Source organism: Convolutriloba macropyga, chromosome 2, assembly GCF_964194025.1.
Source record: "Convolutriloba macropyga chromosome 2, txConMacr16.3, whole genome shotgun sequence".
Classification (NCBI taxonomy): domain Eukaryota; kingdom Metazoa; phylum Xenacoelomorpha; order Acoela; family Convolutidae; genus Convolutriloba; species Convolutriloba macropyga.
In genome coordinates, this window is record NC_134469.1 from 44583562 (window position 1) to 44610731 (window position 27170).

General features: G+C 38.0%; 1 protein-coding gene across 1 annotated transcript in view; it reads right to left on the minus strand.

Moving 5' to 3' along the window:
• The window catches only part of LOC142358695 (basal body-orientation factor 1-like), a 61444-nt gene that overhangs the window by 25102 nt on the left and 9172 nt on the right, over positions 1–27170 (minus strand). The window contains exons 3-5 of the mRNA XM_075410216.1: positions 3979–4102; positions 3482–3547; positions 2769–2912 (exon numbers count right to left, since the gene is read on the minus strand). Coding sequence (XP_075266331.1) covers positions 2769–2912; positions 3482–3547; positions 3979–4102 — 334 coding nt within the window. The remainder of the gene's footprint in view (positions 1–2768; positions 2913–3481; positions 3548–3978; positions 4103–27170) is intronic.

The window sequence follows — 27170 nt, forward strand, 5'->3', positions numbered from 1 at the left end:
AATGCAAACTATTGATCTTTAACTAGTAAATGTTCATTAAATTTAAAGTTCCATAAGTGAGTTCAGAAGTCATTTTTTGAGTGAGGTAAATCACGCAATTGACCTAAAAGCAGAAATGACGTCACACACAAATTTTAAATGCAAAGCAGTAGAACTCAGAGAAAAAGTCAATTTCAAGAAGTCAGGTCGTAATAATCATCGATGGAGACGACGATTTTAAAAAAACATAACAGGACAAACCCTGAAGTACAATTCAAAGAATTTTCATTGACCAGACAAAAAACAAGACAAAGCACGGACTATTAGTGAATTGCGAAAACCATTTCTAAAAAATCAGATCAAAAAAATGAAAAACATAGGACAAGTCCTGATGTACAATTCAAAGAATTTTCATTGACTAAACAAAAGCTAGATCGGATTATGAGTGAAATGGGAAAACCATTTCAAAAAAAATCAGGTCAGAAAAATTTTTTAAAAAAACAGAAAATCAGTGCCAAAATGCCGCGTGTTTTTACAAAAACCACTAGCAAGAAATGGAAATTTGGTTCAAACAAAAAATTAGGCCTAAAATAAACTATGAATGGATTGGAAAAACCATTTAGAACAAAATCAGATCCAAAAAACGAAAAAACAGTAAAAAACTTAAAAGAAATTGACGCATGTGAAAATAAATTCACAAGCGAGAAAGCAAATTTTTGTTCAAACGCCGTTTTCTCTCCACTTTGAAATTAGGGCGAGAAATTTCACGCCGCAAAACCACTCGCTTTTTCACTCCACTTCCTGTTTCGGCGTGACCAAAATCACTACTCCAATTTGACTTCAAAAATCATGAAAATGTGTGAACACAACTTAAAAGCATAGCTGGAAGATTGCCAGAAAATAGCCGCAATAGCTTCGTAGATCTGCAGTCCCAAAAAAAGTAAAAAAGACATACCAAAAAAATTCTTCTTTCCAGTGAAGCTGATATATTTTGATTTAAAAATGTATAAGTTTTTGCTGCCTCTATTAGCTGCGCTCATATAAGCTTCATTTAGAGTGATACACACCTATTTGACCTTATCTCTTTGAATTAAAGTAAATAAAAGTCAATTTCAAAGTGAGGAAGTCACTTTTGATAGTGAGGTAAGTCAAGTGTGACCTAAAAATTAATCACGCGAATGAAGTGGTTGTGACGTCATATGGTCGAAACAAAAATCGCGACGACGAAATAAAAAAACCAAGAGAAGGCCAAAAATAGCCCCAGCTATCGCTGTGCGGCTATTAAAAAAAGACAGCGCCCCAATACAATTCAAATTCTTTGAATTCTAAAAAAAATCAATGTCAAAAAGCCGCATGTGATCAAAAAACCACTAGCGAGAAATGGAAATTCGGTTCAAACAATAAACTGGGCCTAGAATGAATTAAGAATGGATTGGGAAAACCACTTAGAAAAAAATCTGATCAATAAAATTGATCAGATTGCCGGAATAGCTGCGGCAGATTGCCGGAAGAGCTGCGAAAGAATAGACCTGCGTGCCATATAATACAGATAGAAACAGATACAGATCTAAATTGAAAAAAAAATCGACGCCGCTCAAAAAACTAAGTAAAAAAACATTCAGCGATAAATTAATAAAGCTTGTTAAAATTCATTCCACAGAAGCCTCTTATTAGACCTTTACTGCACATCGGAGTTCCTTTGACCTTAAACAAATTTAAATTAAATTTAAGTTTTAAAGTGCAGTCATTTTATTGAGTGAGGTAAGTCACGTATGATCAAAATCTAATCACACAAATAACCTAAAAACTTTCGCTAAAGCGAGTGAGAAATGACGTCATGCGCGCAAATGCCGTTAGTGAGAGGAAGAAGTCATTCAGAAAATTTGACTTTTTCAGCTTTGCTGTGTGAACTAATGTAAAACGAAAAAAGAGCGTCAGACAACGAAACAAAAAACATAGCAGGACAAGTCCTGACGTACAATTCAAAGAATTTTCATTGACTAAACAGAAAACTAGACCTAGAACGGACTATGAATGGATTGGAAAAACCATTTAGAAAAAAATCCGATCCAAAAAATCAAAAAAACAGTAAAAATCAAAGTGAAATTGCCGCATGTGAACAAAAAACCACTACCAATAAAGCGAATTTTTGTTCAAACACCGTATTCTCACTCTACTTTAAAATTAGAGCGAAAAAATTTCAGGCCGCAAAACCACTCGCTTTTTCGCTCCATTTCCTGTTTCGGCATGACCAAAATCACTACTCCAATTTGACTTCAAAAATCATGAAAATGTGTGAACAGTTCTTAAAAAAAAAGACAGCGCCCCAATACAATTCAAATTCTTTGAATTGTAAAAAACCAAGAGCACCGCAATATAGCTACGCTCAGCTTACAGCTTCGCAGCTATAAAAAAGTTAAAATCGAAGTGAAATTGCCGCATGTGAAAACACCACTAGAGAGAAAGCGAACATTTGTTCAAACACCGTTTTCTCACTCTACTTTGAAATTAGAGTGACAAAATTTCACGACGCAAAACCACTCGCTTTTTCGCTCCACTTCCTGTTTCGGCGTGACCAAAGACCAAAATCACTAATCGCTTCGCGGCTATTAATTAAATGGACATCCAACACAATTATTTTGCTTCCACTTTACCGAAATTTTGACAATATACAATGAACATTACATCTCATCGGGTAATGTTCAATCAAAGGATCTCAACAGGTGACCGAAACAATGCAATTGAGTGTTTGCTCTGACTGCAAACTAGCAAAAGATCATGGTACAAACATCATCCAAGTCCTTCTGCATCTGTCCCCGCTTGCGCCTGAACTCCTTAACCATTTTGAGCTCATTCTGCATCGTTTGCACGTCTGCATTGCGCATGCCCAAACTCTCCTCCAATGTTTTGATCCTCCTCTCATAATCCGTGATCTGCAACAAGATATCAATCGTTTAGAGACACTACATCACAAACTTTTGACTGAAAATAATTCCCTGCACCTTGAGTTCACACTGAGGATCAGTGAAATGAAATCACAACGCAAGTTGGTATCTCTGGCGACAAAATGCTCGATAAAAATCATTCTATTTAATTTATAAACTTTTGTAAGTCCCGTAACTCAATGAACATTACAATCCGGAAAAGAAAAAAACTATTCCTTTATTAATAGCCAAAAAGCGACAGCCATGCTATTGATGATTTTGCGCAGTTAGCAGCCGTTTTGTAACAGATGATGTAGTTTTTAAATGTTATGCCTATTCTGACAAATGTGAACAATCGCCGATTTTTTACAAAATTATCCACTTAGGCAATTTATTAGGCCTTATAGGAAAAAAAGCACAAATCCATTAGAAATTTTAAAAAATCTCTATAGACCATTGAAACTTGAACACATCTTAAGCCATTGCGTCCAACAGTTAAGCAAGCCAATCAGCAAAAAACTCCTCTACCATTGATTGAATGTACATTGAACTTCTAAACAAAGAAAGCATCTGCTTACCAATTTTTCCCGATCATCTCTGGCCAGTCTCTTTGCCTCATTCAGTTGGTGTTCAAGGGCGCTAATCTAAACAACAAAAAACTCAGGTATTGGTTAAACATAAACCGACTAACGTCGGATGGATTGCTCCTGAACAACAGGCGGGGCAACTATTAGACGTAGCTAACAAATGTTTTATGGGTGCAAAAAAATCCAACCACATGGGTTTGAACCTCACACCTCCAGGACGACCGTCCAACATCTTAACCACTACGCTACATTGACGTTGATCCTTTTTCGCTCACAATCGATTTTATATTAGCAAGAAACTCAGAGAGCAACTTAGGTCACTGAAAAATGAATAATTCAAGTATGAAAGTCACTCAAGAAGTCGAAGAATGTTCTAGAAGTATGAGTATTAATAAAATCTAGTTTTATTATCTTTTTACATGGGACTCCAGAGAAAAAATTTAGAATTGGATTGATTATTGTTACAGCTGAACAAAGTGTATGTTCACCTTCTCTTCCTTGGTCAAATCTTGCTTCTTGAGATATGTGATAACATCAATGGTGTCTCGCTCAGTCAAGTGCATCTGTGAGTGCATGTTATCTTGCGCCACGGCCAACGACCGAGCTGCATCTCTGTAAATAATAGCAATAATGAAATAGATACCATACGTTATCTCACCGACAGATTCATGTTGTTTTAGATTTCGATAGAAAATTAACTGAAATTATTTTCTGGAGTTGACTAATGCGTACTGCAGCCTAACATTAATTACTCTGGGAGATGAAATGTTGGAGGTTAAATAAATAGAAAAGTTTCAAGAAATTAAGCCAAATTTGCGCTCTACGACTTTTGACTAACGTCGTTTTAATTTTTTTTTTAATTATTCGTTTCACTGTGGTTCACATATATAGGGCCCCAATAAACAAAACAGAACGGACTAACATAGGGCTGAAAGCTCTCAAACTACCGGGGAGCGGTTGACTTCAGTAGTAGTAAGATAGGACTGAGGGATAAAAAAAGAACACTGAATTCCGAATCATGTCACGGAGTATACATCTGATGATAGTCCGGCAGTGTAAATAATTACAATTTCCTTTAAAATTATAACAGAAAATCTAAGTGAATTGCATTTTCGTGGCATTCTAAATGAATAAAAAACGCATTAAGTTAATACGTTTTTTTACGTCAACCCAACAACAGTAAGTCTAGTTCATATTTCCCAATTTGAAGTCACGCCATGTTGAATTAGTAACCTTCCAAAAACAAGGGTTCAAGTAAAAGACTGAGCAGAAGAAAATTCTAAGCAGCTTGGGGAAATTTTTTGTCTCGTTTGATTTTAATTTCTGAGTAGTTCATTCCAATCTAGTATCGCCAATCTCACAAATGAATTCTGCATTTTGCTGGAAACAAATTTCAGGTTCCATCCAGTTGCGCTGTAAAAGCAGGTCGTAACTGTTTTTATTTTTTTGAAAAATTGTAATCTTTTTGTTTGCAAAAATAGCTTAACAAGTAATAGGTTCCGACTGCGTTCAATATCTTGAACAGATTCAAATTTTTGTCTAAAATTTACCACCCCGTTTAGCTGTTTTTCCAAGAATACTATTATATTCTGCTCAATTGCATGAATGACAATTGCTGAGTAGTGCAAATGACTTAATACCAGTGCACTTGAATGCACTTAATACAAATACAAGTCTCAAAAGTATTTATGGGATAGAATTTCTAATAGCTTAAATTGATTTTTTTCTTGGTCCACTTTTTGTAGGATATGTTTAACTTGCCCTTGAAATGTTAAATTGCTGTCTATATGAACCCCTAAACACTTTACTTCAGGCTCGTCCATTGGAATTGAATTTATAATGACCTGTTCATTAAAGTCTTTCCTTTAGCTCTTACCAAATACCAAGAATTCAGTTTGAGGTGTTTACTGTGAGTTGGCGTTCATGAAAAAAATAAATTAGTTTGGCAGTTTGTTCTAACTTGGCCTTGCTTTTGTCAATGGATGTACCAGAAGCTAAAATAACAGTATCGTCAGCATTGCTCGTGTTGCCATACCAATAATATAGAGATTAAATAAAAGCGGCCCAAGTACTGTTCCTTGTGGTACACATCTAAGAAGCGTTATTTCATCTGATATGCAGTCTTGTAAGATAACAGATTGTCGACGGTTTGTAAGGAAAATTATTAGATTTTTTGAGCTTTCATCAAACCCTAAGTTGTCCAACGGATTTAAAAAAAATTGCTTATGTCAATGTTGCTTTGGATGGATTCTGTGCAAAATAACAGGTGATCGATTGTTGAGTTTTTTCTCCCGTAATCATTGATTTTTACTTAGTAAGTGGTTGTCGTGGAGGTGCTGACAAATTTGATTCCTCAAGATGGTTTCAATAATCTTAGATACGCAAGGGGTAATGGAGATTGGGCGACAGTTATTAGGGTAATCTTACTTGTACAGTGGATCAACATGTGCTTGTTTAGGTTCATTGGGAAAGCAAGATATTTTGATGAAATAGTTCACAAGAAAAATTAGATGATATACAATTACAGAACTCGATTCTTTAATAGCCCATGCTGGAATGTCTGATGGTCCGACTGGTTTATTTCTTCCCAGTGCTTTAAGTGCATCCTGGCAGTCTCTTTCCGTTGCAGAGTGATGGCTTAGAAATGCAAGCGTTGGACATCTGTAGTGTATATTGGGAGACATGGAACTTTCCAACTGTAGAGAAACGATAGTTTAGTAGGTTAGCAATTTTTTTATATAAGTAGCATGGAATTCTAGCTGCTCTGAACGTACATTTTTTTGCCATTTTCGTTGTTCTAGGCAATGTTTAAAATCAGATGCATTATAGATTTTCATCTTAAAATGTTTTCAGAACTGGCACCTTTTTATTTTCTACACGAAGCCCAAACATACTTAAAGAAGCAAGATTTTCAACTTTTACAATGCTATCACAAAGTACAGTGTCGTTTATAAGTGAGCAGTTAGTGATAATAAAATCAATGAGGCTTTCGGTTTTAATCGCCCAGTTTAAACGAGTAGGAATGGTTTTGTTCTTGACATGCAAGTAATACAAAAGTATTACTGTTTGAGCATAGATCTTTCCATCTTATCTAAGTAGTTAATGTTATAATCACCCAGAAGTATTAAGTTAACATTTTTTGTAATTGCATTACAATGAGACCCATAAACTCTCGAAGTTATCCCATAAACTCTCGTTTCAATCACACCCAGAACTCGAATTTATCCGTGAAAAGATTTAAATCATTGCGAACTTTTGCAGAAATCTTTGACACAAGCATCATAATTCCACCACCTTTTTTGTTTTATTCCGTCCGAAGAAATACGGTGACTTCTAAAGCAAAAGTATCGTTCTTTGTCAGGATTAAAAAATTTGTATCATAATCTTCAGAGCCGGGTTTCTGTGAAACAAAAAAATGCAGTTTGGTCCCAGACTGTGTACTAGCATGCGCAGTTGTTCTTCCTTGCTGAAAATAGTTTGTACAATTAGGAGACAAATTTTTATTTCCGGCTCTCTTCTCTGAGCTATCCCGATAAACTCATTGCATGTTAGAGCATGTCCTGGGTTTATTTGTCACCAGCCCCTAGAAGCAGTGTTAAGCCGATGCAAACATGAATTCCAATAACAAAAACTCAAAACCCATAATTAGTAACCTTGTTTGTGGAAGGTACATTAAAGCTTTATAAAGGCCTTTGATAAAAAATTGTTTATTACGTAGTAATATGGCAACTGTTGACGCCAATTTTGATTGCTGGGTTGACGAATAGAAAATATTCAACGTCATATATTATAAATAATTGCAACAACAGTTCTCAAAATCATCAGTATTGCAATAAAAAGTTTATATTGGAAAGGAGGTCTTTAATAGGATTGAGCATAAAAGTTTGAAGCACCCCTATAGTTCAGCGCAGAGTATCTTTGATTCATTGAGATGAGAAAGCAACCAGTTTTTGAGAAGAGGCACACCAAGCTGGTAGTTTAAATGCACATTATCAAATTATAAAAAAAAATATATCCAATGGTATTGCTATTATCTTCGTTTAAAGTAGCATTAACATTTTTGATACTATCATTACGCAATGAAATCCTGAAGAAGGATTTATCGGAATAGTGCAATTTAAAAAGATTATTGATTTCGTCAAATTTTTTTTAATTTTTATCCCGATACTGCAATATTTTTCAGTGGTGGCATTTCAAACAACTAACACTTGGATTAAATTTCTCAATGCATAAATGTATCAGTTTTTTTGTTACAGGAAATTGTCAGAGGCAGATTTAATATTATACTTGAGCACGTTGTCGCTACCGTCTTGAATCACTTAAGTTCGCTCTTTTTGGATCATAGTTGCACAGAACTTTGAATTTTCTCGTTGGTAGTGGACCCCGATAAGCATGGACTGCGTAGTCGCTTGGAATGGACTCGTCAACTTCAAGCTTGCCTATTAAACTACTGCCAATCACAGGATTTTAGCATTCTGGTTCCAGTTCTATTTTTGGGGATTCGCGAACCAGTTCGTTTGCATGTGTCATAGTGCCCATTGCTTTGCATTCTTTTTGAATTTTAAGCACACCCTGTACCGTCTCACCCCTTACCGGCTGGGGATTAGACATATACAAACAGTACTCCATCATCTTGTTAAATTTTGTAATTGTTTCCTCTATAAATTTCTCCATTTCCTCCAATTTTTGTAAGTTTAAACATAGAGTGTGTAGATATCTTGGTTGTTTAGAGAGGAATACTGCTTGTTATCAATCATTTTCGTTTATTAAATAATAATATTGCTTTACTGTGTGATTTGAGAGCTGTTAATATTGTAGAGATGCGTTAATAGTGCTTTTTAACAAAGCACTTAACAAGTGTTTTTAACATGAATTCTTTAAGGTCAAACAGGAAACTTGTGCTAAAGTTCAAATCAGAGCAAAGCGAAAGATCGGCTTCTTTAAAGGCCGAATCTTTTAAAGGTATGCTAGCATTAGGGTTGTAGGAAGGGAGGGTTCAATCGTTGGTGGAGGGTGGTTGGTAGGTTGCGACGAGAGGGGGTTCAGATCGCCAGGTGAAGGGTGGACGGTGGCACTCTTAGGGAAAGGGTGAGGTGTGGCGGTTAAACTTTAAGATATAGGATTTCCCTTCAAATGAAATTGTCTCCTAAAAAAGTGTCAATGAACCGCTTACTTTCGATGAATCGCTTGCGTGAGGAGGCTAGAGAGCTGCTCGGTCCGTTAATGACATCCGGGCTTTACATTTTTATCTCGTTTTCGAGGTCAAAAAGTCAAACAGTTTAGACAACAAACCAGTTAGGCAAAAACCTATCACAAAAATTGCATTAAAAAGACCGCACGACCAATATGATTGCTACAAAGTTCATTTGCGAAGAATTTACAAAATTTATCAACAAGTTGAATAAACAAAACCAACTAACGTCGGGCGAATTGCTCTAAAACGACCAACGAGCGGTTGTGTTCGTAAGTAGCTAGCCACGGTTTAGTGAAATTAGCATTAGATTCATTGAAGGGGCGTAAGGTGAGCGCAGCTGGGGTGCAAAAGTGCCTTAGGGGTGTGGAATCAATTTCGAAGAACCGCCCTTCACACTGAGTATAAGTTTCCAAAACAGTTTCAGTTAATTGCATACATGGAGACTAGTGCCCTCATTGGCTCCAAGAGAACTTTATGCAAACTGGTCGCTACCTCCATCCCGTTTCTGAAGACGAAAGTCAATTGGGTCCGATGAGAAATCGGCCAAGCGAAAAACTTCATAAAAATGACAAACAGTATTAATATTTTTGCTACAAGTTGCCTTTGAGAGCAATTAACAAAGACTTCCTAAAAAGCGCCTGTTAAGTCATTTATAATAAAAACTAAGTCATTTATTTCTACTATAACTCATTGTTAATGAGGATCAGAGATGATGACATTACGCCATATAACAGCAGCTGAAGTGCGGCATCAACATAGAGAGAGAGAGAAAGAGCGATAGAGTGAGAGAGAGAGAGAGACAAAACGTGAACGAGAACGAAAGGAACTCTAACCGACAGAGAAGGAGAGATAGGAATAATTTTCATAATCGGATTCGACTCAGCAACTTCTAGTTTTTTCGCCTTGTTAGTAAATAAATCATATAGAAAAAACTGAAAAAGGCAAAAATAAAAAAAGTTTTCAACTTCGCAGTAAAAAATCAAAAACATTTTTTGTCTCGAAAGTTCTGTAAAGTAATCCATTTCCAGGACTTTCGTTGGCCAGTAAGTAAAAAAATATTGGAAAAATTTGGAACAATTGCAAATTCTAACAATATCTCGCAAAAAATTAAGATAGTAATATCTTAAGAACAATTTCATTGTCTCAGGAGACTATCCAGTATCCCTGTTTCAAGCCTGAAATAGTTTCAGTGGCTCATAAAGATCCACACACTTGAAACATGAAAAAAAATTCCCAAAATTTGGAACTAGATTTTATATTTTATCCAAAAATTACAAAAACTGGAGATATAAAATTGATGACCAATGCATTAACTCTGAAAATTTTCCAGCAAACTATTAAACCTTGGAGAGGGTCCCAGGGCCCCTGGTGCCGGAAAAATTCATATGAAAAAAATGCAAATATTATTAAAAGAACTTTCCATTACATCTTATAAACTAGGCAGTAACATATTATCAAACCCTAGAAGAAGTTCTGTGGCTCTTGAGGCCAGACAAACCTAAAAAATTTCAAAAAACTTAAAAAAATTGCAAGTTTTATACAAAAAAAATTGCTAAAACTTATGATATTAAGTAAGCCATGACCAACAAAAATTTACCGGAAATTATTATAAAACCCTAACCCAGGTTTTCTGACCCTTGAGGATCAAAAACCTGAATAATGATTATAAATGTCGAAAAATTGAAAAAAATGGCACAAATTGTTTTTTAAAAAAATGCTAAAACTTGTGATGTTAAAATCTTGCAAGACATTCCATTACATCTCAAAATTATGCAGTAACCTATTTTCAAACCCTAGAGGAGGTTCCTTGGCTCGTGAGGCTGAAAAACCAAAAATGACAACAGTTCTCAAAAAAAACTTGAAAAAAGATCAAGTTTTATCAAAAAATTTGCGACATTAAAAAGTTGAAAAACTATTCCATGGCCCAAAAAAAATTGTCAGTAACATCTCCTCAAACCCCTTGGAATGTTTTCTGTCCCCTGAGTCCAGAAAGATCTGAAAAAGAAAAAAAAAGGTCAAATTTTCAAAAATTGCACGTTTTGTCAAAAAAAATGCTAAAATTCGTGATTTGAAAATGTTGAAACCACTCCCTTGCCACTAGAAACTATGCAGTGACCAATTATTAAAATCTAGAGGAGTCACCTAGAGCTGAAAAAAATCAAAAAATGTCAAAAATTTTCAAAACTAGGAAAACTTGTGCAAAAAAGTATAAATTTGCGTGTTTTTAGCGATCGGTTGTTCGTCAGTAGCTAAAAACGGGGGAGGGGGTTGGTTTACCATGAGCTGATTAGAGGGCGCGGGGCAAAAGTGGGGTGGGTTGTAACAGCGCGCGGGGCGGGGGGTTGGGGCAACAGTGGGGGGGGGGGTTAACAGTGGGGGGGGGGGGTTAACAGTGGAGGGGTCTTCAACCTCTAAATTAAAAATGCTAAAATTCGTGATGTTAAAATGTTGAAACCTTTCCACTACCACCAGAAACATTGCAATAACCTAATATAAAACACTAGAGGAGGTTCCTTGAAAACTAGGGCTCAAAAAACTCAATAAGCTTGAAATTTCAAAACGCAAGAAAAAATTGTGGAAATTAGTATAAAATTGCCTGTTTTTAGCGATCGGTTGCTCGAACGTAGCCAGGGGGGGGGCGCACAAGGGGGGGCTAATGGGGAGGGAGGGGGTGCAGGTGGGCAACAGTGGGGTGGGGGGCAACAGCGCGGTGGGGGCAATAGTGAGGGGATCAACCGCAGGGGTGTCTTCAACCTCTAAGAACCGCCTTTCACACCATAAGTATGTCTCCAGAACAGTATGGCTCTAAGAGGACATAATGTTCACTGGGCACCACCTGTTTATCCCGTTTTCGAGGACGAACAGTCAAAAGCGTCAGACAAAAATCTGAAGCGAAAATCGGTCAAGCGAAAAATCGCATAAAAAAAGAGCGACAGAACTAATTTAATTGCTACAAACTTCGTTGGAGAGCAATTAAAAAACTAAAATTAAATCACAGAAGATACTTTAAGCCCTTCAAATATAACGTTTTTAGACCAAAATTTGACTTGCTTATTGCCTTGAGGAGAAATTCCCATCTCTCATATAGTACCACAAAAAAGTTAAAGCGGAGTGGGGGTCTCAGGGTAATTAAAAGTATGTGTGCGGGGTCCAAACTTGACTCTCAATTCATCAAACAGATCATCAAACTGCTCCCAAACAACTGGCCAGCCATTTCGTTCGTCAGTAGCTAACAGCGGCTTAAAGGAGGACAAGTGAAGGACGATGTTTATTTCTTCTGAGGTCGGTGAATCGCATCGCATACGCGGAGAGTAGTGGGCAGCAAAGGCTCTAAGGGAACTTAATCCCCTGCAGCGAACAATCCCTTAGCTACAATTAAATCCAATTACAATTAAGTGCAATTAAACGTATAGTTAGCTACAAAAGTGTTTTTTTTTTCAATAAAACATTGTAGATTTTGATAATGTGCTATTTGGTTACCAAATTAGGGAAATGAATTAACGGATTTGGTGCCCGGATTTCGTTTTTTAACGCAACGCAATTCAACAAAATTAGAAAAATCAATTTTTGTGCAATACAGGCTACAAAGGACGAAGTCAAAACTTCACGCTGTAAAGTAACCGAGATCCACGAGGGCAAAATCAGCCAAATGCAATTCTGGTCTGCTTGTGCGGTGTAATGATGGTTAGACCAAAAACAGCGATCAGACAAAAAATTGTTAGTACAAAATATTACAAAAATAGCTGGCAGATTGCCAGAAAATAGCCGCAATTGCTTCGTAGATCTGCAGTCGCAAAAAACAGTACAAAAGACAGACCAAAAAAATTCGCCTTTTGATTGAAGACTGATATGTTATATTTTGATTAAAAATCAGTATAAATTTTTGTTGTCTCTATTAGCTGCTCTCAAATAACCTTCATTTAGAGTGACTCACACCCATTTGACCTTTTCTCTTTGAATTAAAGTAAATAAAAGTCAATTTCAAAGTGAGGAAGTCATTTTTGAGAGTGAGGTAAGTCAAGTGTGACCAAAAATTTAATCACGCGGATGACGTCACACACGCACTTCAGTTGAAATTGCATTAACGAATGAGCAAAAAGCAGATTTGAAGTGGTTGTGACATCATATGGTCGTAACAAAAATCGCGACGACGAAATAAAAAAAACAAAGCAGGACAAGTCCTGACGTACAATCAAAGAATTTTCATTGACTCAACAGAAAACTAGACCTAGAACGGATGTACTGAGAAATGGGGTGGTCTACCGCACAGAAAAAGGATCCCTCCTGTTATTAGTCTCGAACCCAATCTTTTAGTGCTTTCATATGTTTCTCATAGTTTTTTAGCCTAAACCACCGTACTACAGGAGCATCATTTTGAAACGTTTTTGGCAATCATATACCAAACTTCATCAAGGTTAGTTCATACAACGTTCATTTTATGGCCCATTATTTACTGCTTTATCTTTGTGTTTGACATATCGCAAATTGACTAATTTGCTTTTGGTCCTTTTTGCTTCTGTCTTGTGTGCTCAATTTACCAAACCGCTTCTGGGTAAATTTGATTTTGAATCAAAAACTGTTGTTTTAGATAAAAGCTAAAACTCATTTATTGCTGCACGTTTTGGTATCTCTATCTTTGCCGCCTTTTATCTAGTGTAGACTCAAAGACTAAGAAATGCTACAATTCAAATGCGAAAATCTTAACCGTTCTCTTTCGCTCATACAATAGTACAGCTTTCAAACAAGATTTCTAATTAAGAAGTAATTTGTAGCAAGAAGACAGCTCTGATTATTAAATACAAGGAACAATACAACAATGCTTTTAATAATCAAATTTAATGTTATTGTTTTGCGAATGATAATTTAAAAATTATTCTCTTGAGTCTCTAAAGTTTATCAGAGGCTTATCCTCCTCTGAGGCTAAATCAACAACCTCGGGGGGGGGGGTTATTTTCGCTTTCAGTCTCCCGCATTCTTTTCATTGGTTTGACTTCGGCAATCGGAATCAAATGCTTATTGATTTTCTCTCGCTTAGCCCTCATATAGTTTTTATGGTGAAGCATCAGGGCTGTAAATTCACGTAGATGAATGGCTGTGTATTGCAATGCCCACATATCACCTTTGAGACTGAATTTCTTAAGGTAGAAGAACACACTCAGTATGATGTCCTGCGGGTCGAAGTATTTGACCGCAAACCTGTAGTACGTGTTTTCTGTATCTAAATAGAAACAAAATTGTCTAGACATTTATGTATCAGAACCCCTCTACCCATCCGCATACAGTTTTAATACGCACATTGATATTCTAGAATAAACCCTAATTAGTTGGAACATATATAAAATCTTACCCTAAATAGAAACAAAATTATCTAGACCTTCATATCAGAACACCTCTACCAATCCGCACAGTTTTAATAAGCAGATTGCTATTCTACAATAAACCCTAATTAGTTGGAACATATATAAAATATTACCCTTTATGTCTCGTATCACTTCGCAGTTTTTGCTGTCCATCCTCATGCGTTGGCAGACATTGAAATTAATCACGATTCGGCCTTCTGTGTTGAATTTACCCTCGGAGATTAGTCTCAGTATATCAGACTCGAGAGTACAAGAGTCCATTATTTCTGAGAAGTGGTGTTCAGGTATCACTACTGACTGGTTCAGATATCGTTCGTCGTTTGCGAACTTAAACAGCGTTATCTCAATATTGCTCCCGTTCTCCGATTCATCTCTCGCAACTCGAAGAAGGCGGGTTGATGTTTTATACTCAAAGAAGTATCCACCAGAGACACTTTCCATCATCGACTGGGACTGAAGTTCGGTTTGATTTTTTTGAAATTCGGTTTGATTAAAATTTGAGTTTGTTGAGATGAATCGGTACCTGCGTGAGCCCTTTTTATACTACTAATCTTTTATTGATAACGGTAATCGTCGCGTAAATCAGAAATATCTTGGCGTTTTTATAGCTTTTTGTCCAGGTCCGTGCATATGGAAAACCTGTGTTACCACCTAATTTGGTGCGACTTAAGCCTGCATAAGTCGAATTTATCTTTTCGGCGTGAACAAGTTTTCACTAGATATATTCAATACCAACAGCCATCTTCTTCATGAACAAACATAGTATCAATTTATCAGCAGATGATACCAATATCAAATATATGAGCCAAATAACGGAGACTTCTTTCATTCGGTCCTAATTCCTAAACTTGTGCCTCTGCTGAGCAGTCAAGAAAAATGTACTCCGTTCTCTAACTTTCTGTCGAATTTGAAATAATTCTGAAATACAATCAGAATCGAATTTATGATATTTTCCAAAATCGGTAGCACTAATAATCCAAAGTTGTGAGGTGAGAATCGTTCACGTTATTGTTAGAACTAATATCAAGAAAATGGGGTATGGGTTGGTCAATATAGTGAACTGATGAAATGGGATATGCGGGTATGAGGGAAAGAAAGAGGGTTTTAGGAACTTTATGCTGGGTGCTCTTGAAGAGCGAAGCTTTTTTTTACCGAAAGAGCTGAGCTCTTATTTTTGAGTTTAAAGTTTCCGATCGCTGAATATGAACTTCACTGGGTTGTTCATTTTTTCAGAAAAAATTTCGCATTGGTTTGTCAGCCCACACGCATCAACAATTTTTGGTGCCTTTTTCAGTGAAATTTTAACTCCTTTTCGATTCATACCTTGAAATGAAAATTTACTTTTGGTTAATCTATCGGACTGGCTGACAAAATGAACTTTATGCTAAGCTAGTTAAATACGAAGAGTTGTGCTCTTCCTGCTTTTTTTCTCAAAAAATATTTGAGTTTAATTACCGATATCCGTCAAGTTACTGAAAATTTTATGCATATCGACCAAAAGTCTGAAACTTTGAGTCCCGTTTGATTTTAATTGCTAATCAAAAACAGATCGGCATGCTATTTTGAGATCTGCTCTCAAAATTAATAGTTCGTGGTCTTGATAGTACTGCTAAAAGCATTCAAAAATTACAAAAGAAAAAGCAAAAATTAGGAATCCGTAATTTTTGTGATGTGAGGGAGCTGCAAGTAACAAAGGAAACAGAGTTGAGGTTTTGAGCTTCAGAGTGATGTTCAAAAAGTTAGACTTTGTTTTTTTCTTATATGCAGCTTTCTTATACCTCGCTAAGATTACTGAAATCAGTATGCTTTTTGATGTGAGAAAGCTGCAAGTTACAAAGAGAACAGAGTTGATGTTTTGAGCGTCAAAGTGATGTTCAAAATTTTTGACTCTGTTCTTTTTGTTTCTTGTAGTTTTCTTATACATCACTAAGGATACTGAATTCACCTTCTAGCTTCCGTCAGTCTTGGCTACCTCTCGTCGAAGGGACCAAGCAGAAGTCGGGTGGGGGATAGTTGGAAAATAGATTTCGAAAAACTTAATGTTTTTCGAAGTCTGTTTTCCGACTATCCTCCATTACAGGAATTAAACAAAAAAAGATGCTTGGACTCCCGGTTTGGAATAAACTGGACCCTTGCATCTTTTCTGGCTTGTTCAATTGAACAACGCCAGAGACTTCCTTGTAGCCACTTCCAACAAGGAATAAATAATAAAAATTGATTTAATTAGTTTGTTTAGGCGTTATGGTGAAATGCAATTTGTGTAATCAAGACTTTGCGAAACGACAAGATTTTCTATTGCATAGGCATCAAAAACATTCCGAGCTGCCTGATCAGAGTTTTCGATGTGGCCATTGCCAAACTGTTTTTACGCTTGCCAAAAACTTAGTCCGTCACCTAAAGAATGTGCACAAGTTTGATCGTTCAGTAAGATGCAACACATGTCAGACCTTTTTCGGTCAACAGGACGCATGGCAGAAACACTGCACGGATGAGCATTCAGTGACTGCTCCTGCTGCCAGAACAAATCCTGCTCGTCTTTGTCAAAACGATAATTTTTTATTACAGCGTGAAAGAAAAGCTATTCGGGAGCACTTCCAGTCCTTTCGGCTGAAATTATCAGGAGACTCCAGTTTTGACCCTTTTGAGTTTCTTGTTAATAAGGAAAGTGATATCATTGATTTCATCAACAGCAAACTGGAAGATCTGATATTGATCAAATTTGGAATGTGTATTGAAGTGAAATATGTGAAGCCGTTGACCGATGATAGCACTGTTTGCTTTTTTCACAGTCCAATGGAAAGCCTCTCGACGACTTTAACAGCCGACGAATATTTTTCACACGTCAATAAACTGTTGACTAAAATCAACGTTTTCTGCACAGCTGGAAGTGGATGGGTTATTGAAAAATTGCATTTAGTCGAGCTGAAGGTTACAAAGTTTGCGCCTCTCCGAGCCGGATCATATATAGCTACACCGCCGGAACTCGAATCAACAAAAAATCGGTTCTCTTTTCCCTATATGGCTGCGCTTTTCCCTATAAAGCAAAATCAAGAAAGACCTCAAAGTTACCGTCAAAATTTTAGCGCACTTCACTACAATCCGAAAAAAATGCCAGTTGCTCTGACATACCGGCTTTTGAGAAAAATAATCACCTTAAAATCAAGGTCTTCGCATATGAACAGACAAAATTTTATCCTGTTTATTTGAGCAAGTACAGAGGCAAAACCAAAAGAATAAATTTGTTACTTTTATCAGAAGAAAACAATTGGAATTATTTCCTGATAAAAAATTTGGATCGTGTTATGAAAGTTTTGCTGCGTTCGCCTGCCACCGCCAACTCAAAGAACAATATACGAAAATTTTGCGAGCGTTGTCTACAGAGCATTGCGCGAGAAAAGTTTAAGCTGCATAAATCTCTCTGCGAGCATCATCAACCTCAAGTTATTCAGATGCCTGAAGAAGGGTCAACGGTGAAGTTCAAAAATTGGCAAAAAACTTTCAAATGCCCTTTCGTGGTTTATGCGGATCTAGAGGCTCTCGACGTTCGAACTGAGGCTTTTGAATCAGTTGAGGAACTTGTCAGAAAAGGCTTCAATGAAAGCTCTGCTTCGAGTTTTGTCGTTGAAAAACAGTACCCTTGTAGTTTCGGTGCTGTATTAGTTGACAGCAGGAATTCCAACGTGCAACTAAAGAAGTTTTATAGAGGAGAAGACTACATTTCAGTTCTGATGAGTACTTTGCGAAGTTGGGTTAAATGGGCGGACTCCGAGCGACAACGTTATCGCTTTCTAAAAATGTCAAATTCTGCGAAACAAGACTTTGTTGAGAACTGGACAGCGCCGTGTTGCATTTGTGAAAAAAAACTTTCTAATCACTGAGGAGAAAGTAGTCCATCACTGTCATTTAACTGGAACTGTGCTTGGAGTGGCGCACTCAGCTTGCAATTTAGCTGTTACAGTTGGATCGTTTTTACCGGTTCTCTTTCATAATTTGTCGCGATACGATGCTCATCACATAGTGAAGTACCTTGTGTTGGAGGAAAACGAAATTCTCTCTGCAATATCAAGAACTGAGGAGACGTTTATTTCTTTTTCGGTTCAAGTTCCTGTTAAGACCTACATCAATAAATGTGGTGTTGAGAAAATTGTTCGAAACGAAATACGCTTTCTCGATAGTTTCAGTTTTATGGCTTCAGGTCTTGATTCTTTGGCTCAGACGTTACAAGATGGTGATCTTAAGTTGCTTCGTAGCCATTTTGCTCAATACTCAGATGCTGATTTCGAAAGAATTAGAAGCAAAGGAATTTTTCCCTACTCCTATCTGGACTGTTTTGAAAAGTTTAAGCATTGTCTTCCCGTTTACGGAGAAGAGTGGAAAAACACATTAACAGGAAAGATAGATATCACAGAGGAAATGCATCAGAAAGCTGTTGAAATGTATCAGTTGTTCAAATGTGAGATTACCACGATGCTTATTTGGAAACTGATGTCTTTTCGCTGGCCGATGTATTTGAACTGTTCCGTTCAGTGTGCATTAATGTTTACCGTCTAGATCCAGCATACTTCTACAGTGCACCGAATCTCAGCTGGGACGCAATGTTGATAACAACGGACGTTGAACTTGGATTGCTTTCGGACGTTGATCTGCTCCTCTTTTGCGAAAAAGCAATCAGAGGTGGTCTCAACGGAGTAGGAGCCCTTCGCCACTTTCGAGCAAACAACAAGGATCTGAATGGTTACAACAAGGATCAAAAGTCAGTTTATGGGGCGTTTTTAGACGTAACCTCGCTTTATGGTGGGATAATGATGAAAAACTGCCAAAAGACGGATACCAGTGGGCTGAGTTTGCTGCAAGATACAAAGAGAACAGAGTTGATGTTTTTCGAAGTCTGTTTTCCGACTATCCTCCATTACAGGAATTAAACAAAAAAAGATGCTTGGACTCCCGGTTTTGGATAAACTGGACCCTTGCATATTTTCTGGCTTGTTCAATTGAACAACGCCAGAGACTTCCTTGTAGCCACTTCCAACAAGGAATAAATAATAAAAATTGATTTAATTAGTTTGTTTAGGCGTTATGGTGAAATGCAATTTGTGTAATCAAGACTTTGCGAAACGACAAGATTTTCTATTGCATAGGCATCAAAAACATTCCGAGCTGCCTGATCAGAGTTTTCGATGTAGCCATTGCCAAACTGTTTTTACGCTTGCCAAAAACTTAGTCCGTCACCTAAAGAATGTGCACAAGTTTGATCGTTCAGTAAGATGCAACACATGTCAGACCTTTTTCGGTCAACAGGACGCATGGCAGAAACACTGCACGGATGAGCATTCAGTGACTGCTCCTGCTGCCAGAACAAATCCTGCTCGTCTTTGTCAAAACGATAATTTTTTATTACAGCGTGAAAGAAAAGCTATTCGGGAGCACTTTCAGTCCTTTCGGCTGAAATTATCAGGAGACTCCAGTTTTGACCCTTTTGAGTTTCTTGTTAATAAGGAAAGTGATATCATTGATTTCATCAACAGCAAACTGGAAGATCTGATATTGATCAAATTTGGAATGTGTATTGAAGTGAAATTTGTGAAGCCGTTGACCGATGATAGCACTGTTTGCTTTTTTCACAGTCCAATGGAAAGCCTCTCGACGACTTTAACAGCCGACGAATATTTTTCACACGTCGATAAACTGTTGACTAAAATCAACGTTTTCTGCACAGCTGGAAGTGGATGGGTTATTGAAAAATTGCATTTAGTTGAGCTGAAGGTTACAAAGTTTGCGCCTCTCCGAGCCGGTTCATATATAGCTACACCGCCGGAACTCGAAAATCAACGAAAATCGGTTCTGAACATCAAGAATCTAAAGGATAATTTTTGTTTTCTCTACTCTATGTTGGCTGCGCTTTTCCCTATAAAGCAAAATCAAGAAAGACCTCAAAGTTACCGTCAAAATTTTAGCGCACTTGACTACAATCCAAAAAAAATGCCATTTGCTCTAACATACCGGCTTTTGAGAAAAATAATCACCTTAAAATCAAGGTCTTCGCATATGAACAGACAAAATTTTATCCTGTTTATTTGAGCAAGTACAGAGGCAAAACCAAAAGAATAAATTTGTTACTTTTATCAGAAGAAAACAATTGGCATTATTGCCTGATAAAAAATTTGGATCGTGTTATGAAAGTTTTGCTGCGTTCGCCTGCCACCGCCAACTCAAAGAACAATATACAAAATTTTTGCGAGCGTTGTCTACAGAGAATTGCGCGAGAAAAGTTTAAGCTGCATAAATCTCTCTGCGAGCATCATCAACCTCAAGTTATTCAGATGCCTGAAGAAGGGTCAACGGTGAAGTTCAAAAATTGGCAAAAAACTTTCAAATGCCCTTTCGTGGTTTATGCGGATCTAGAGGCTCTCGACGTTCGAACTGAGGCTTTTGAATCAGTTGAGGAACTTGTCAGAAAAGGCTTCAATGAAAGCTCTGCTTCGAGTTTTGTCGTTGAAAAACAGTACCCTTGTAGTTTCGGTGCTGTATTAGTTGACAGCAGGAATTCCAACGTGCAACTAAAGAAGTTTTATAGAGGAGAAGACTACATTTCAGTTCTGATGAGTACTTTGCGAAGTTGGGTTAAATGGGCGGACTCCGAGCGACAACGTTATCGCTTTCTAAAAATGTCAAATTCTGCGAAACAAGACTTTGTTGAGAACTGGACAGCGCCGTGTTGCATTTGTGAAAAAAAACTTTCTAATCACTGAGGAGAAAGTAGTCCATCACTGTCATTTAACTGGAACTGTGCTTGGAGTGGCGCACTCAGCTTGCAATTTAGCTGTTACAGTTGGATCGTTTTTACCGGTTCTCTTTCATAATTTGTCGCGATACGATGCTCATCACATAGTGAAGTACCTTGTGTTGGAGGAAAACGAAATTCTCTCTGCAATATCAAGAACTGAGGAGACGTTTATTTCTTTTTCGGTTCAAGTTCCTGTTAAGACCTACATCAATAAATGTGGTGTTGAGAAAATTGTTCGAAACGAAATACGCTTTCTCGATAGTTTCAGTTTTATGGCTTCAGGTCTTGATTCTTTGGCTCAGACGTTACAAGATGGTGATCTTAAGTTGCTTCGTAGCCATTTTGCTCAATACTCAGATGCTGATTTCGAAAGAATTAGAAGCAAAGGAATTTTTCCCTACTCCTATCTGGACTGTTTTGAAAAGTTTAAGCATTGTCTTCCCGTTTACGGAGAAGAGTGGAAAAACACATTAACAGGAAAGATAGATATCACAGAGGAAATGCATCAGAAAGCTGTTGAAATGTATCAGTTGTTCAAATGTGAGATTACCACGATGCTTATTTGGAAACTGATGTCTTTTTGCTGGCCGATGTATTTGAACTGTTCCGTTCAGTGTGCATTAATGTTTACCGTCTAGATCCAGCATACTTCTACAGTGCACCGAATCTCAGCTGGGACGCAATGTTGATAACAACGGACGTTGAACTTCGATTGCTTTCGGACGTTGATATGCTCCTCTTTTGCGAAAAAAGCAATCAGAGGTGGTCTCAACGGAGTAGGAGCCCTTCGCCACTTTCGAGCAAACAACAAGGATCTGAATGGTTACAACAAGGATCAAAAGTCAGTTTATGGGGCGTTTTTAGACGTAACCTCGCTTTATGGTGGGATAATGATGAAAAAACTGCCAAAAGACGGATACCAGTGGGCTGAGTTTGCTGATATTGATTCTCTCATTGAGACTTATAAAAACAAAGATAGTGTCGGTTACTTTGTCGAAGTTGATCTCAATTATCCCGCCTCAATTCACAACGATCATTCTGATTTTCCACTGGCTCCTGAGAAACTTTTTATTAGTGACGACTGGTTGTCACCCTATAGTAAGCAGTTAGCTCAAAACCGGGCATCTGTTCCGAAGCTTGTGGAAACTTTATTTGATAAGAAGAATTATATCTGTCATATTGAAAATTTGTTGTTTTATCTGGAACAGGGACTGAAAATGGTTGCTCTTCATCGCGTGCTCCAGTTTAATCAGTCAGACTGGTTGCGTCCTTATATTGAAAAGAACACTTCTATGCGTAAAATGGCATCAACTACCTTCGAAAAAAATTTCTACAAACTTATGTCCAACGCCTGTTTCGGGAAAACCATGGAGAATAAACGAAAAAGAAAAACATTCAGTTTGTTTCGGATCAGGTTAAAGCTTCGAAACTAACATCAAAAACGAATTTCAAATCGTTCCAAATTATCAGTGACAACTTATGTTCCGTTTACTTCTCCGTGCCAACTGTTAAATGGGATAAACCAACGCCTGTGGGAGCGGTCATCCTTGATCTTTCTAAACTCGCACTATACAATTTTCATTACAACGAGATTAGACCAAGATACGGTTCGCGAATTTGCGTCACCTATAAGGACACGGACTCCCTTTTGTATCGCATAGAGACTGATGATCTGTATAAGGACATGGAGGAGTTCAAACATTTGCTAGATTTGAGCGACTATCCAACATCTCATCCACTTTTCGACCCGACAAACAAAAAAGTTCCTTTGACAATGACAGATGAATTAAATGGATCAGTTTGGGAGGAAAGTGTAATCTTGCGATCGAAAATGTATAGTATCAAATTTGTCAGCGGTGTTAAACAGAGTGCAAAGGGCGTTCAGAAGGTACTTAAGAAAACGCTTCATCACGACAAATACCTCCAGTGTCTTCAAACAGGTGTTAGCAGCAGGGCGCCAATGACCAGAATACATTCCGCTAATCACCAGATACAAGTTACCACTACCAATAAAACAGCTCTGAGCTGTTTCGACGACAAGCGGTTTATTCTTGATAAAGGCATTGACACCTTACCGTACGGTCATTATAGTCTTGGCCAGGAGCCACCAAAACCTTGCACAACCAGTACTGACTTTTCAAGCGATACCGACGACGACGATCGAGCTTCACAGTCAGCTGACTAAGAGAAGAACTTAATTGAGTTCAAAGAGCTCACTCCACATGACGCAGATTCTGTCTCCACTGCATCAACTTCATCTTTCGGTTGTTAAATGTTTTTTTAATAATGCAATTAGAACAAATTTTATAGTGACTATGTTTTAGCTCCATCTGATCTCGGGTTCTTTCCGCGAGAGTTTGATCAAAATGAACCTACTTTGAATTGGAGTGATCTGAGTGACAATGAGCAAGAGGATGATAGCGAGAAAGAGTGTGGGACTGGGAACCCTTTCATTTATGATGAGGCGATAGAAGTAGAATTGATTGGCGAGAGCGATGATGAAAGTTGTTCAATTGAAGTATTGCCAGCAAAGCGATCGAGGCTGATTGTTCCTTACTCTGACTCAGACTAGAGAAATTAGAAATGTCAAATACAAATTTTTATTACATAATTTTGAACGTATGTTTTGACTGCAGTCGGCTATTAAAAAATCGTATCAAATTTACTTCATTATTCAAACCAATATTTTTAACTGCGCTCTCAACAAGGTGTCGAAATTGCTTCATCGCACTTATGCAGTCTTTTCAGTCATTGTAGTAGGCATGTCCAATTTTTTCAAAAATTTTCAATGCGGTGTAAAGACAGTACATGCCACACAAATTGGAAGATTGGGATTGTGGATGAGGTGATGAGGCAATTTCATGAATAGTATATTTGTCACAATTTGAATAAATAATATGCACCCTTTCGTAGAAATCGACATAAACTTAGTGGAATTGGCAAGCTATTCCAAATTACTATATTAGTTATTGACTTCTTTGCTGGCTTAACATGACTCTCTCTACCACGCCGCCTCTTATTTTAGTTTGTAGTAGTTCCAGAAAAGGTTGAATGAATAGCAACAATCAGTATCCAATGTGTTCCCCTCATATAAGAAGGGGAAGTGTTTATTATTTGGAAACGAGCGCTGCGTTGAGCTATTTTTGGAAAATTGTTGGCCGACCATACGCCTCCGAAAGTAAACTTTAGGAGACAAAACTTTTTAGCTACATTCTTAATGGACACGTTATCCATTGAAAATAGTTTGGTTTTTGGAGATATTTCTTTTTGCGTCAATAAAGACCTGACTGAACCTTTCTCCAATCAAAAAAAGTTCAACTGCCTCGGGAGAGCTTCAGAGAAAAATAATTTGAGGGTTGTTGGTGCTCCTGTCAATTCGGGGAATAATGTGAGGTTTTTAGACGCCTCTTGTGATGATGTCAGATCAAAGGTTACAATGAGTTTGTTTGCAAAATCCTTCAGAGAAATTTTGTTTCCACCGTTTTTAAATCCCAGAGCCGTTAAACTGTTGTGATATATGCGGACATTGTTCTCTCTGTCGACGGGAGTGCCTGCTATTGGTAGGCCGTTACCGCGTATTATTTCGATTCGTTTCATGTCGTACTTGTGATACAAGAACGGGTTTGTGTCCTTCGAACCTCTAAACTTGTCGTTCGCGATCATGCACAACGTTAAGCGTCTGATTGGCTCAGTTCCAAATATGGACTCTTTAACAAAAGAGTTTTGTCCAGATTGCATGATGAAGCTTTTGCACAAGGATTCTATATAAGGATACCTTGCAGGAACTTTTAGCAGTGCCCTTTCAATTGAAAGCCGAACGGACTCGGTCACAGTAATTTTGCGAACGAACAGCGAGGCTTTTTCAATAACTGCTGTAAACATTTTGTCTGAGTCGTCACCTAAGCTAATCAGACTGAACTCATTACTTGCGCGGTAGAGTTTTATTCGAATGTCAACTTCCGGGAGCATTAGTTTTTCGCAACTGAAAAAATCCACATATAGAGAGCCATAGAAATTGAACGTGTATTCGCCGGTCAATGTGTCCTTTAAGCGGTATTGCAGCCATTCTGATTTATTGGCATCTGATGAGGGTTCTGGATCGTAAGTGTATCCCTGACAAGCTGCCCAAGTCTCCTTACTATCACTGTTTGTTGTCAACTCAGTCTCCAAAAAAGCGCGATGATGGTACGTGTTGTTGCTGTCCGAAATCAGAATTCCATTAGCGTATACTTCAACTTGTGAAAACAGACTGTGTAGCGCGTTATTTGCAAAAACAACCTTGCTTGCGTCGCTTGTCTTGGTAGGATCTTTTCCATCGGGCGTGTAAATAGCCACTTGAAGTCCTAATTGTAAAAAATTGAGGTCGATGCAATTGCGTTGATCTCCACAAATCAGACAATCCAAGGTTGGACCTCGAGAACCAACTTGTGGGTAGATTTCCTGGTCGAATCCGCTTTCATAATTAACAAGAACATTGGGTTTTTCGAAAAAATCTAGCGCTGTATGTGTTACAGGGTTGGCAATATCTGCTGCTAAGGTCGTAAACTCGGTCATTTAGTACTTTATGTTTGACAAAATATCAGTTCGACTGCGTTTGGCTTTTAAGTGCTGCCGTTGATCGTTTTTGCAGTCCGCCTGGGAGAGGTTGTCTTTCTTCTTATCTCTCGTGTATTTGCTGATAAGGATTCCCTGGGGGGGCTCCCATCCGCCACCGGGCGTACGGACGGCGCGGCGACGCGGGCCCGGGCGCCCGATGCGTGCGTGGAGCGCGGTCCTTTCGGCGCCGCACGCGAGCGGGACGGCTTCACGGAGTCCGAGATTGTTTTTGAAACTGATTTTTTGATCGAATCTTTCGCAACAGCTTTTAGCTTCTTTTTTCCGGCTATCATCTGACCAATTTCTGGAATTGCTGCACTGACAAGATTCCGTCCAACCTTCTTGGCAATCGGCAATGCGTATTTTTTCAAAAGAGGTAATGTGCAACGGCCAATACGCACAGCTAGAGCACCAAGACCAGCGGCACCTGAACCAAATTGTCTGGCAGGGCCTACATGGGTAACAAAATTGTCTTGATTTCTTGAAATTTGAGCGTCGTAATGTGCGTCCATGAGCGACTGCTTTTTGTGTTCGTAATGGGACAAATGATTTTTATTGGGGCAAAAGTTGGAATTTCAGAGTCAGCCAGCTGCGACCTATTGATAGAAAAGGCATAAGTTGGCCTGTTTCATCGCGAATAGTTATGGTTATTGATTGAAATGATGACTTGACTACATCTTTCCACAGCAGGTTTGAGAAGGATTGGTGACAAATAGTTGCTACCTCGTCTAGTTTCCTATTTGATGTACTATTGATCGCAATTGATCTAAGAAGTGATGTGAAAGTGTTGCCCAGTATTTCATCCTGTATGAGGTCACAATAGACAAGCATTGTATGGCGCCCACCTGAAATGTCAACTGGAAATTTTGGGTTGACGCCAACTTTAAGAATGTCTGTACCAAGAATATTTTGAAGGTCACTGGAAATGAGTTATATACTGGAAGGTGTTTCAAAGGGTTTTGTTCCGTTCAATGTCTGTTGGCCTTCATCTTCACTTGAGCTGGCGGCTGTCGGAAAACCGTCCTCCTCGTTTTCTGTAGACTGGAAATCATCTTTTTGGTGACCTCGTGGCAATATTTTTAGCTTTTGACTGTGACTTGATAAACACCAATTGTAAGGCCAATCAGTTGCGTGTCTTGATCGAAAACTCTTAGCAAAAATTGTCCTCATCAAATGATCAATCGATGGGTAGTAGCCGGTGTCAATTGTGCATCTCGAGTTGGAAATTTTCGCAGGACTTTCCGTCGCACCTGTAGGTCGACGCCGACGACGGCCTATGTCAGCGTAGAGCTCGTCAGCACTTGTTGGCTCTATTACTTTATCGCCATCATCGTCATGATCATCGTTATCATCTTCAGAGGACTCTGATTCCCCATGATTAGTTTCTAGTAATCCTTGTGTAACGTTTTGAAATTTAGCGGGCCATGAAATTTCGAGCAATGCCACTTGCCAGCGGCCAAATTTTTTGTTGAGATCAATTGTTTTTGGCAACAAGTTGGTAAAAGATGCCATTGTGTTGCCGGGGTAAGTGTTTGTGGACGAGTTTGAAATTAAATTTATTGTGAAACTTCTAAGGCTGTCTAATGATGTCATATTAAATTTCTGAATATTTTGTTAGTTCAGCTTCGTAAAATCTGCCGTCTATCGCTTCACTTGTTTCATGGGAAACTACACGGTATGTTGGAGGGTTGAGTATGAGGACCTTATCTATTCGAAATATCTCGTGACTGAATTGTATCTGATAAC